The sequence below is a fragment of the Phyllobates terribilis genome, unplaced genomic scaffold (assembly GCF_046119375.1).
Source record: "Phyllobates terribilis strain yellow unplaced genomic scaffold, ASM4611937v1 Scaffold_11__3_contigs__length_659146591, whole genome shotgun sequence".
Taxonomy (NCBI): Eukaryota; Metazoa; Chordata; class Amphibia; order Anura; family Dendrobatidae; genus Phyllobates; species Phyllobates terribilis.
In genome coordinates, this window is record NW_027362771.1 from 162,953,766 (window position 1) to 162,968,056 (window position 14,291).

The window sequence follows — 14,291 nt, forward strand, 5'->3', positions numbered from 1 at the left end:
CAAATATCTCTGAATTTCTACAGACATGGATTTTGACATCATATTTTGGCATGATTTTGTATAATTTCAGCAAATTTTTCCTCATTTTAATTTGAAGTTGGCCCTCGGTAGCTCCTAAGTTCTCTGCTATTTTTAGTGACTCTTGTACATCAGCTCCTCCTACGTCACTCATGTCTCCTCCCAAATCACCTAATATGTTTGTTTCTCGTATGTCAATCATGTCTCCTCCCTTGTCAGGTTTTTGTATGTCCTTCTCTTCGTCAGACCCAAGGTCCCCTTCAGTTACAGACACGTGTCTTACTTCTTGCTCAATTACCACATTACAGTCAGAATCAGTATCACCATTTGACCCTATTTCTACACTATTGTCCTGCTTAGACTTCGCTAAGACGATGAAATACATCTATCAAATGTAGAATATTCCTCAATTTGTGTTTGTCTCTATTTACCAATTTAGAAGTTAACTGTAAATTCTGCAATTCACATTTTCTATATAAAACTAAGCCACAAAACATGTAAGTCATTTCCTTCATTAACTTTGAAGTTAGTCTTACTTTGTTTAGCAAAAGAAGAAATTATATCCATATTTTGCTTACGTTCAGATTTCTTAGCTTCTGATGATCAGCACGTATTATCCTCAACTCGTCTGATTCTGATCCTTGTAGTACCTCTGGTGCCTGTCAGTCCATCTGGAGAATAGATCAGTCCTCAATCTGTAGGTTCTTTCTGATTCTTGTGACAAAGTTAGTGGATTTCCTGACATGTGAACAACACCTGTTCAGATCATCTCATCTCTTCTCTCCCCCCTTTGTTCAAGAAGGAAATTCACTTGCAAACACGAAAAATCAGAACTGGCTGAGGCTCGCCAATGTAAAAAAAAATACTTCTTTCTGTATAATTTTCTCTATTGAGGACTTCTCAAATTATCAATATCACGATATTCTTATAAAAAATGTATCGATTTATTCTCGGATTGTCCATTAAAAAGAATGATTGCAGAAGGTACATACAATAATTAGTTACAAAGTGATTGTCCATTTGTCCATAATTAGCTTAAGAGTTGAGATTCACCCATCTTTCCCTGGGATCCTGGATGGTAGATTACGTCTGTCTGTGTCCAGCATGTGTGTCAGGATGACATCATGTGTCCCTTGGGCCTACATCAGCAGCTGGTTTACACAATTAGTGGGAACAGCAATTAGTGTGTCAAGAGATAGATGATGATGAGACACAGTTGCTAACAAGTAATGTCAACATGTCAGGAGGACCAGAGTGCACCTGTGGAAGACGAGGCGGTGGACGATGAAGTCACCCAACCTGGGAAGGTGCCATGCAGGGCGAGGCCAGCAGCGCAGAAGGAGAGGGATCCGCAGCACTGCAACAAGCAGAAAAAGGCACGTCATCAAAGCACCCAACTAGGTGGGCCGAACTTCTGGGTTCACAATCAGTGTTGGCAAGTGACACCACTGCCTCTTCCCCTGTGCTACGTGCTTGCCAATACCCTGTCCATGACGCAGGAGTGGATGCTTCCCTCCCGGCACCTGTCTTTGCACATTCACAAGCACCATCAGCAACCACGTCCAATTCCTTGTCCCAGCGCAGGGTTCAGCTGTCCCTACCCCAAGCCTTGGAATACAAGCGAAAATACCCAGCCACCCACCCACAGACCCAAACACTAAAGGGGCACATTTCCAGACTGCTTGCCCTGGAAATGTTGCTGTTTAGGCTTGTGGATACTGAGGCTTTCAGCAACCTCATGCTGGCTGCCTTTCCCTGGTAAGCGGCCCCCAGCCGACACTATTTTTCCTGGTGTGCGTCCCTGCCTCTCACCAGCACATGTTACATAACATCACCCGTGCCCTGACCAACGCAGTTACTGGGAAGGTCCACTTAACGACCAACACGTGGACAAGTGTTTGTGGCCAAGGATGCTTCATTTCCTTGACTGTACAATGGGTGAACCTAGTGAAGGCTAGGACCAAGTTGCACCCTGGGATGGCACACGTGCTACCGATGGCAAGGATTGTGGGCCCTAGTTCCATCAGGGTTTCCTCCACCTCTTACACCAGTTCCTGTACCCCCTCCTCATCCTCTATCTTTGAATTGTCATCTCAGCGCACATCATCCCTATAAGTCGCAAGCTAGAAGTACTGCAGCACTGCCTTGGTAAACAGCTGCAACAGGCTCTGCTGAAAGTAATTTTTTTAGGTGACAAACAGCACACAGCCACAGAGTTGTGGAAAGGTATAACAGACCAGACAGATCTGCTGCTCTCACTGCTGAACCTACAACCAGGCATGGTCATGTATGATAATGTCTGTAACCTGGCTCTGAAACTTGATAAGCTCGCACACGTACCTTGCCTTGTCCATGTGCTCAACTTAGTGGTTCAGCGGTTTCTGAAAACCTACCCAGATTTGTCTGAACTACTTGTGAAGGTGTGCCTATTTCCGCAAGTCAGCTACAGCTGCCGCCAGTCTGGCAATGCTGCAGCAGTGCTTGCAAGTGCCAGCTCACCGACTGGTGTGCATTGTGATCCCCCCAACTGGAACTCCACATTACATATGTTGGCAATACTTTGTGAGAAGCAGAAAGAAGTAGTTGAATACCAGGTCAGCCTCCGCACATAACAACTGAGAAGTGGGCATGGATGTCTGACATCCATATGGTTCTACAAAACTTTGAGGAATCATCCAAGATGGTGAGCGGCGATGACATAATCAGCGTAACCATCCCACTTCTGTCTGTACTCAAACGCTCACTTCTAACAATTAAAGAAGAAGCTTTGCATGTGCACCAGGTGGAGATGGAGGAAAAAAGTACACAGGGTGAAACTACACAGTCCAGCCTCATCTCAGTGCGGATTGGGTGATAATGAGGAGGTGGAAGAAGAGTAACAGGAGATGGTTGCCTGTGCTACAGAGGGTATTACCCACACCAGCTTTATCCCGTCTGTTCAGTATGGATGGGCTGAGTCTGGCACACATGGCTAACTTTATGTCCCGCTGCCTTTCCAGTGACCCTCGCGTTATACGCATTTTGGCCAACACTGATTACTGGTTGTTAACCCTTCTCGACCCATGCTACAAGGAGAACTTTCCATCTCTCCTTCCTGCGGTGGAGAGGGCTAGTAAAATGGTGCAATAGCAGAAGGCCGTAGTCGAACAATTAGTTAAAAAATTCCCATCTGACAATGCTGGCGGCAGAGGTCTTAGATCCTTGTGCAACCAAGGAGGAGAGATGAGGGAGACACACACCAGGTCCAACAGAGGCAGGGGAACACTATCAAAGGTCTGGGACAGTTTGATTAGATCCTCCCAGCGCCCAGACCCTGATGCACGGGTTAGTCTGACAAGGAGGGAAAAGTTTTTGAAGATGGTGAAGGAGTACCTAGCCAACCATACCAGCGTCCTCCGTGATTCATCTATGCCGTGCAAATGTTGGGTATCCAAGCTGGACACGTGGCATAAACTCTCTCTCTACACCTTGAAGGTGCTGGTCTGCCCTGCTGCTGGTGTTTTGTCAGAGCGAGTTTTTATTGCAACCGGGGGTATAATAACTGATAGGCGCATCTACCTGTCAACTGAAAATGCGGACAGGCTGACTCTTATCAAAATGAACAAGGCCTAGATTGGCCCAGACTTCTCAACCCCACCAGCAGTACATAAAGCCAATTCAAATGTAGGGTCATCAGGTGGACCTCACTCAAAATCTTTATAGGGTCATCAGGCAGCCCTCACTCAAAATGTTTAGAGGGTCATAATGCGACCATAGCTTTTAATTTTTACAGGGTGTGTATGAAGCCATCCTTCATAATTTTTGCAGGATGTGTATGAGGCCTACCTCTACAATTCTCTTTCATATATATATATGCATACCTCCCAAGGGTAAATGTTTTTCAGCCCTTGCACTTAGTGTATAGGCTTTACCAGTCTAGCAGTCCCACTCCTTAAAAGTGGTAAAAAAATACAATTCTGAGGCCCTCCTCTACGTGTCTTCCAGGGTGTATTGCAGTTCCTCCTTCTAGTTTTTGTCAGTCCTTTCACTTAGTGCATAAACTTTACCAGTCTAAGAGTCCCACTCCTTAAAAATGGGAAAAAAATGTTTTCTAAGGCCCTTCTTTACGTGTCTTCCACGGTGTATTGCAGTCCCTCCTTCTAATTTTTGGCAGTCCTTGCACTTAGTGCATAGGCTTTATGAGTCTAGGAATCCCACTACCTAACAATTTTAACAGAATGTGTATGAGGCCCTTCTTTATGTCTAATACGGGGTGTATCGGAGTCCCTCTTCCTTCCAATTTTTGTATGTTGTTGTACTCTACGCAATTGAAACAACGGAATGGATCTCTCTTTGGGGTTTTTAGAGAGGTATATAGGTCTTTAGAATTTTTAATCCTCTTCATTTCATTTGGTTTTCAAATTGGAACGGGTTGCAAATACATGGGAGAAATGGATTTTTGGAATTCCTCGGCCATGCGGTAACCTTTAGTATGGTCCAATGTCTGCGAATTGGCTTATGAATTCTGTAAACAAAGGGATGGTTGATGTGAACAAATGTTAATCTTTACCCCCTGCCTGTTCATATCTCTTGGGTTATGACTAGTGATGAGCGAGTATGCCTCATTAACTCTTTCGGCGAACAGGCTATCTCTGTTAAATAGCCGTGACACTTGCAGGCGCGGCGACAATGAATGAAACCCCGAACACGCCAAAATACTCAGCGAGCACCCGAGCGTGCTCGCCGAAAGAGTTAATGAGGCATACTTGCTCATCACTAATTATGACATATGTTCTGTTTGAGTTTCTGCATATCTCCTCCCTTTTAATGTATTATAGATCTCATTAATACGTTGCTGTTTGACATCCCCCTCGGATACAATCTTGCCAGCTGAAACTGAGAGATGGGAATGGATCTCTTTGTTGCCAATGGATGACAGCTGGAGAAATGCAGAAAAATTGTCTGGTTGGTTTCTTTCATATAAAGGTCAATAGATAGAGAGCCTCCTTCTTTAATGACAGTGTTGTCTAAAAGGTGGATCAATTTTTGATCAAAGTGCAAAACAAATTGCAGTTCTGGCCAAATTCTATTTAGGCAATTGTGGAAATCCATAAGCGTGTTCAATGACACCCCCAACCCCCTTCGAATGCAAAATATATCATTGATATAATGATGCCAGCAGCTAGAATGTGAATTAAATAGGCTTGTGTGTATACAAATCTTTCTTAAAAAATTAGCCATATAGCAATTTGCATAAGGGGACCACATTGGACCCCATGTTGATATCTTGGATTTGTTAGAAAAAATCATGAAATGAAAAAAATATATATTTGAAAAAAGGGTAAGAGGTCAATGAAGAAGTCTAACATTATCCTCAAGCCCTGTGTCATGTGTAATAGAAATGTAGAGGCTCCACACATCCCATGTAATCAATTGAGCATCCTCTGCTATTTGGCCTAGGTCCCTAATGAGATTTAGGAATTTGCCTATGTCCAGGAGAAATGAGCCTGTTTAATAAGAGGCCTTAATATTTTTTTCATGGTGGTTAGAAAAATGGTGATTGAATAGATTTAGTGGAGGCAATTATAGGTCTCCCTGGTGGTTTAGACAGTCTTCTATGTATTTTGGGTAATACATAAAGACTGGGACTATAGGATCTTTCTTCTATAAGAAATCATATACTATTTTGTATATGACCTGTAAGAGTAGCTAATGATTAACGACTCTTTTAATTTTGGTCAGTCTTTATAATAGTGGTTGGATTAACTGGTAGTAACCTATATACCTCAGAGTTGCCTAATTGTGGTAAAATCGCTACTAATCATGTAATAATATCACTTCCCCTTTCCAGCAACGCCACAACCCTTAGTCGGACAAGTCATAAAAAGTGTCTAAAACAAATCATAAATATGGTGCAAGTCATGAACGACAGTTTTTTGGGTGTAAATTATGCTAGAATCATGTCACAGTGGTTCTTCCTTTGTAATACATGTTGGGTATGAGGTATGTTGTCCATTGAGAATGATGTTATTTGTACAAGCTCTCATGTGTCAGCACAGCTTTATTAGTGGACATATTTTGTTCTTCTTATATTTTCCTCTCTAGCTACAGCCCGTTTTCTCTGCGCTCCATGAGAACATAGATGCTTTCGTCCCTCTCCAGACTTTGATCTGCTGTGTACAGTACATCTCCTTCATCCTCCCAGCTGCTATCTCTAACACTTAGAGAATGGAAAAGGAAAGCAAAGAAAGCCATCAAAGCTAGGAGCAAAGCCCTTACAGATTTTGCAGTGAAGCTAGCTAGGTGAAGAACTAGATGCAGCAAAAAAGCACATAGCCTTAAATACTTTGTGTATTATCACTGTCATTCCACTGAACAAAGTTACCTGCCCCTTGTGTAGACATGAATTTGATGTTGTTGCAAGAAATAATTTTCAAAAAAGCTGTATTTTTAACATTGTTGAATGTTTTTAATACACAAAGCCCATTAATCTAGACATTTTATGAACAGTGGTTGTGACTTTAGGATGTTAGAAATTAAACATCAAGAAAAATTGTGACTTTTTAACATCATAAAAAATGTAGTTGATGAATTCCTCCTTGTGTGCCATAAGAACCAACTTAGATGGTATAAAGTTAGACAAAGGGGTCTATAGATGATATAAATGTATCATCTAGCATTACAACCACTGTCATAAATGTAATGGATTTTAAGACTATCTAGCCTAAATTTGCACTAAATATTGCTCAGGATTAGTAATTCCTTCCCAATGTGCCATTGCTGATTATAAAATATATTGAGCAAAATCTATGAGAATGTAAAGACTATAAATGTTCAGAATTAAAGCTTGCAACCCTTAATCCAATCTGACAAGTCTTTGCCTTTGCAGTGATTTCTCCAAGCAACCCTGTAGAAGAAAAAAAGATTCTATAAGTTCAATATTAGCAGCATCGTCGTGTGTATGTTATCCTTAATGATAAATGAGAGTATGTCATGGTGACCTCTTTAAATCAGTGCATACCTAGTTGCAAGCAAGGATAGGGGGTGCACTAAGAGGGCAGTGTGACATGATTTATTATCGAAATGTTTATCTGCTTTTGTACACATCAGAAAAAGACGAATAATGCCAGAATGGAGTCTCCACAGTGTCCATAGTGACTCTGTTGGCTTTATTCATGTTTTTGTTATTCTCATTTGCACAAATAAAGACTAGAAACAATGGGATGCAACTGAATGGGAGAAGGTACAGATTAGATATTAGAAAAAACTTTTTGATAGTGAGGGTGATCAATTAGTGGAACAGGCTGCAACGAGAGGTGGTGAGTTCTCCTTCAATGGAAGTCTTCAAACAGAGGCTGGACAGACATCTGTCTGAGATGATTTAGTGAATCCTGCATTGAGCAGGGGGTTGGACCCGATGACCCTGGAGGTCTCTTCCATCTCTACCTTTCTATGTTTCTATGTGAATGGCTTCCTCATGGCTCTCTCAGGGTTCCCGTTGGAATATAGTTTTTCGGGAATTCCAATAAAAACCCTGACGTAATTCTCGGCATAGAGCACTGTACAAGTGTAAATCTATCCTAAGTTGTTCTTGTAAAGATGTCACAAATGTGTGTGTGTAAACTGAATTTACAGAATGCTCCTTGTATTGAGGAAACACATAATATCAATGTTTATAAAACCAAAAAAACTATTGTGACAGCTTACACAGGTGTTTTTTGATGTGTATTTTTAGGCTCATCATGATGTAACAGTTCTGCGTGTCTGTATTCATACAGTGTATGGTGGCAGTGTCCAGTTTTTGTGTTGATATCACAATTCTGTGTGTTGACAGTCATACGATACACTCTATTGTTCTAAAGTTACAATGGTGTTTGTGGTATGGTTGCCCCATATTGTAATCAGCAATGTGTTCAGTAATTTTACATCTTTATTACTGTAATGTAAGTATATGTAAATTGTGTGTTGTTATGACATCATAATAATGTATGTACATTTATAGGTTATTGTGACATGCAGACGTAGTGCTGTTGCTTCAAAAGCATCCAGCAACTATAAAAGTTAACACAGTCACAAGAAACAGGAAGTGTTGTGCTTCAGAAGCATCCAGCAACTAGAGGGGTTAACACAGTCACAGGAGACAGGGAGTGTTTTAGCAGAGCCCCAGGAACCCATTTCAGGAAAGTTGTTTTCTGTTCTGGCTGGAGCCTTAGAGAAAGGTGGTGTCTTATCTGTATCTGACAGAAGGCAACTGAACTTATTCAGATCAGGAGAGAAACTAAACACAGGTCTGATAAACTCCCTGAACTAACAGTGCAGAGTATTATCAGGCAGGAAGATTAGGACTGGAAGGAATTGTGTCACAGGGATCATCTCCCACATCAAACCCTCCCCCCCCTCCATCTCCATGCAGGATAAAGAATGCTGTGTATTAGTGAGTCCTTGTGAAGTAAAAGCCTGCTGTTTATGCATAGAAGTGTGCTGCCAAGAGATCTAATCTGTGCTGAATTATGCTATTGAAGAGACTGACTTTGCTGTGCCTGCTTTATGAGACTGTACTGTAATGAAGATTGTTGCTGTAATATCCCTGAATTGCACTGGCCGTGCTTCAAATTCCACTGTTAAACTGTTGAAAAGACTCTTGTCAGATGTGTCTGGTCAGCAACTGAATCCATTGTGTGCCTGAGAGAAGCTGCAGCCTATGGTCACCCTAAGTAAGGGTTCCCCCAGGATTTCAACGAATTCATGAAACCCGTCCCGTCCTATCTGAACCTAGCGGATTGCCTGTAACACCATGTTCTGTTATGGTCACAATATTGCATTTGTGTGTCTATGTGCTGTGCACCATTCCAATAATACAGTATGTTTACTTTTTTTGGTCTATTGTAGTAATGTCACAGCTGCATGTGAGTGTGTATATTCCTAGGCTGTGTTTTACTAGGATGGTGTCACAATGATATGTTTCTAATGCATGATGATACCACAATGCTGTTTGTTTTTAGAAACTGTGCTATACTGTCTTTACAGCAGACCTGGGCAAACTGTAGCCAGCAGGCCACAACCGTCCATTTAGCTGTTCCTGGCTGGAAACAGTGGCATATATTCCATGAACTGGGGGAGCCTTGCACTAAAAGGCACCACGATCCCCCCGGCCAGTGTCTGGATTTCAACAATGGTTCAATAGTAAGCAGTCGGCTCACTTTTCCACCATTCAGCCTGTGCATCTGACTCGCCCCCTGGGCCGAGGGGGAAACCCGGAACCGGGCCTCTTGTGGGATGCTGGGGGTTGTAGTCTCCGTGGCGGTGACCCGGTCCCGTGGCTCAGGGTGGTCAGGCTGATGGCGGTATTTTGTGGGGGTTTTAGGTTAATTGTCCGACTACGCCACCCGTGGATTGCGGTCAGTGCGGACCGCCGCTGCAAGGCAGACCGCTGGGGCTGATGGTGTATGCAGCTGAGGTAGTGTGACTCCCCACGGGAAGAGTGCAGCCCCAGGGCAGAGAATGTGGATGATGACAGTGATGGTGCGTGGGCGTCCCAGCACTAGTAGTGCTGGTGCGGCGATGAAGCACAGAGACGTGGGGTTGCAGTTCAAGTTCTTTACTCACAGTTCTTTATGTCCCAAGTCATTCCGCGGGCAATGACTGCCCAAGCCGTGCTGCGTCCACCAGGCAGGGGGCTCGGTCAACCCCCAGGCAATTCCAGAGTGTGTCACAGGACTCCCTTCTACTCCTTTCTCTGGCCGTGCCCCACCAGTGACACTACGTCTGTCCAGCTCCCGCGGGCCTTCTCTTGGGAGGGCTTCGTGCTCACCTCCCTGACCCTATGTGGTATGCCATTCTAGTAGGTGTAGTGAGGGGTCGCACCAAGATATGATCGCGACCGCCGGTCCTTGGCTGAGGATTAGTCGCCTCCACCAACTTGGGATCCGGTACCCTGTTCTGCCAACCCGTCACCCGCAATCTCCTGGGCCTTTGGGGTTCCTTCTGCCTTTGTGTCTCTGGGCCTCTCTTGGTGTTCTGTTCCTTTCTTCCTTTCCTTTCTGTTCCTGTCTTTTCTGCTGGCTCTGGCCTTACAGGCTGGGCCCACCTCCGGAGCAGAGCTCTACAGAGGCCCTGCTCTGTCACTTCCTCTCTCAGACTGAACTGACTACTGTCCTAAGATGGTGCCCACCTTATATACCTCCCTCTCTGTGTACGAGCCCAGGTGACTTGCAACCAATGGGCTCCTACCTATGCCCAGAGACCCAACCTCTATCTGCTCCTACATCACTGGGTTTTCCTCCCCCCTCCCCACTCCAGCCAGGGACAGATGCTGTCGTGCCTGCACTTCTGTCTAGTGGGAGCACCGTTGAGCTGTCCCTCGGAAATGGGGTGTGTGTGATCCATGCAGCCTACCGAGCCCTGGTCCACACACCATCCTTACCCGGGAAAAAAAGAAGCAAGACAAAAATATATCTCATACCCTACCATAATTATATATAAATGTAAAGCAAAATTGCATAATAAATATAGGGTACTTAGTGAACTATTTTTGATCAAAAAAAGTATACAAGCCGTCCCACCAGCGGCAAGGTGACCCTAAATTGGGACGGTACCTATACTGCCTATATTAAAAACCTTACTGTATATCAAAGTTGAAGTAATGCATATAAAAGGGTAGACAAATAGGACCGGGTCCCAACTCCAGACCACCTAGGCTCGTGGTAAGCTACATATATACCAATCAGCTCAACAAAGGGCATGCCACACCCTTAAATTGCACAGAATGCAAACAAGTCAAAAAACCAGACAATGTGAACTGAGGTCTAAGATGGCAGACATACAAGAAACAGAGGCATGTTCACACTAGCAAAAAAGAAGCAAGACAAAAATATATCTCATACCCTACCATAATTATATATAAATGTAAAGCAAAATTGCATAATAAATATAGGGTACTTAGTGAACTATTTTTGATCAAAAAAAGTATACAAGCCGTCCCACCAGCGGCAAGGTGACCCTAAATTGGGACGGTACCTATACTGCCTATATTAAAAACCTTACTGTATATCAAAGTTGAAGTAATGCATATAAAAGGGTAGACAAATAGGACCGGGTCCCAACTCCAGACCACCTAGGCTCGTGGTAAGCTACATATATACCAATCAGCTCAACAAAGGGCATGCCACACCCTTAAATTGCACAGAATGCAAACAAGTCAAAAAACCAGACAATGTGAACTGAGGTCTAAGATGGCAGACATACAAGAAACAGAGGCATGTTCACACTAGCAAAAAAGAAGCAAGACAAAAATATATCTCATACCCTACCATAATTATATATAAATGTAAAGCAAAATTGCATAATAAATATAGGGTACTTAGTGAACTATTTTTGATCAAAAAAAGTATACAAGCCGTCCCACCAGCGGCAAGGTGACCCTAAATTGGGACGGTACCTATACTGCCTATATTAAAAACCTTACTGTATATCAAAGTTGAAGTAATGCATATAAAAGGGTAGACAAATAGGACCGGGTCCCAACTCCAGACCACCTAGGCTCGTGGTAAGCTACATATATACCAATCAGCTCAACAAAGGGCATGCCACACCCTTAAATTGCACAGAATGCAAACAAGTCAAAAAACCAGACAATGTGAACTGAGGTCTAAGATGGCAGACATACAAGAAACAGAGGCATGTTCACACTAGCAAAAAAGAAGCAAGACAAAAATATATCTCATACCCTACCATAATTATATATAAATGTAAAGCAAAATTGCATAATAAATATAGGGTACTTAGTGAACTATTTTTGATCAAAAAAAGTATACAAGCCGTCCCACCAGCGGCAAGGTGACCCTAAATTGGGACGGTACCTATACTGCCTATATTAAAAACCTTACTGTATATCAAAGTTGAAGTAATGCATATAAAAGGGTAGACAAATAGGACCGGGTCCCAACTCCAGACCACCTAGGCTCGTGGTAAGCTACATATATACCAATCAGCTCAACAAAGGGCATGCCACACCCTTAAATTGCACAGAATGCAAACAAGTCAAAAAACCAGACAATGTGAACTGAGGTCTAAGATGGCAGACATACAAGAAACAGAGGCATGTTCACACTAGCAAAAAAGAAGCAAGACAAAAATATATCTCATACCCTACCATAATTATATATAAATGTAAAGCAAAATTGCATAATAAATATAGGGTACTTAGTGAACTATTTTTGATCAAAAAAAGTATACAAGCCGTCCCACCAGCGGCAAGGTGACCCTAAATTGGGACGGTACCTATACTGCCTATATTAAAAACCTTACTGTATATCAAAGTTGAAGTAATGCATATAAAAGGGTAGACAAATAGGACCGGGTCCCAACTCCAGACCACCTAGGCTCGTGGTAAGCTACATATATACCAATCAGCTCAACAAAGGGCATGCCACACCCTTAAATTGCACAGAATGCAAACAAGTCAAAAAACCAGACAATGTGAACTGAGGTCTAAGATGGCAGACATACAAGAAACAGAGGCATGTTCACACTAGCAAAAAAGAAGCAAGACAAAAATATATCTCATACCCTACCATAATTATATATAAATGTAAAGCAAAATTGCATAATAAATATAGGGTACTTAGTGAACTATTTTTGATCAAAAAAAGTATACAAGCCGTCCCACCAGCGGCAAGGTGACCCTAAATTGGGACGGTACCTATACTGCCTATATTAAAAACCTTACTGTATATCAAAGTTGAAGTAATGCATATAAAAGGGTAGACAAATAGGACCGGGTCCCAACTCCAGACCACCTAGGCTCGTGGTAAGCTACATATATACCAATCAGCTCAACAAAGGGCATGCCACACCCTTAAATTGCACAGAATGCAAACAAGTCAAAAAACCAGACAATGTGAACTGAGGTCTAAGATGGCAGACATACAAGAAACAGAGGCATGTTCACACTAGCAAAAAAGAAGCAAGACAAAAATATATCTCATACCCTACCATAATTATATATAAATGTAAAGCAAAATTGCATAATAAATATAGGGTACTTAGTGAACTATTTTTGATCAAAAAAAGTATACAAGCCGTCCCACCAGCGGCAAGGTGACCCTAAATTGGGACGGTACCTATACTGCCTATATTAAAAACCTTACTGTATATCAAAGTTGAAGTAATGCATATAAAAGGGTAGACAAATAGGACCGGGTCCCAACTCCAGACCACCTAGGCTCGTGGTAAGCTACATATATACCAATCAGCTCAACAAAGGGCATGCCACACCCTTAAATTGCACAGAATGCAAACAAGTCAAAAAACCAGACAATGTGAACTGAGGTCTAAGATGGCAGACATACAAGAAACAGAGGCATGTTCACACTAGCAAAAAAGAAGCAAGACAAAAATATATCTCATACCCTACCATAATTATATATAAATGTAAAGCAAAATTGCATAATAAATATAGGGTACTTAGTGAACTATTTTTGATCAAAAAAAGTATACAAGCCGTCCCACCAGCGGCAAGGTGACCCTAAATTGGGACGGTACCTATACTGCCTATATTAAAAACCTTACTGTATATCAAAGTTGAAGTAATGCATATAAAAGGGTAGACAAATAGGACCGGGTCCCAACTCCAGACCACCTAAGTACCCTATATTTATTATGCAATTTTGCTTTACATTTATATATAATTATGGTAGGGTATGAGATATATTTTTGTCTTGCTTCTTTTTTGCTAGTGTGAACATGCCTCTGTTTCTTGTATGTCTGCCATCTTAGACCTCAGTTCACATTGTCTGGTTTTTTGACTTGTTTGCATTCTGTGCAATTTAAGGGTGTGGCATGCCCTTTGTTGAGCTGATTGGTATATATGTAGCTTACCACGAGCCTAGGTGGTCTGGAGTTGGGACCCGGTCCTATTTGTCTACCCTTTTATATGCATTACTTCAACTTTGATATACAGTAAGGTTTTTAATATAGGCAGTATAGGTACCGTCCCAATTTAGGGTCACCTTGCCGCTGGTGGGACGGCTTGTATACTTTTTTTGATCAAAAATAGTTCACTAAGTACCCTATATTTATTATGCAATTTTGCTTTACATTTATATATAATTATGGTAGGGTATGAGATATATTTTTGTCTTGCTTCTTTTTTGCTAGTGTGAACATGCCTCTGTTTCTTGTATGTCTGCCATCTTAGACCTCAGTTCACATTGTCTGGTTTTTTGACTTGTTTGCATTCTGTGCAATTTAAGGGTGTGGCATGCCCTTTGTTGAGCTGATTGGTATATATGTAG

The 14,291-nt window shown here is 42.2% G+C and overlaps 1 protein-coding gene across 1 annotated transcript in view; it reads right to left on the reverse strand.

The window, feature by feature from the left end:
- Positions 1 to 940: 940 nt before the first annotated feature.
- Positions 941 to 14,291, reverse strand: part of LYZ (lysozyme) — a 30,459-nt gene continuing 17,108 nt past the window's right edge. Inside the window, exon 4 of the mRNA XM_073651756.1 lies at positions 941 to 6,904. Within this exon, the coding sequence (XP_073507857.1) occupies positions 6,838 to 6,904 (67 nt within the window). The 3' untranslated portion in view covers positions 941 to 6,837. The remainder of the gene's footprint in view (positions 6,905 to 14,291) is intronic.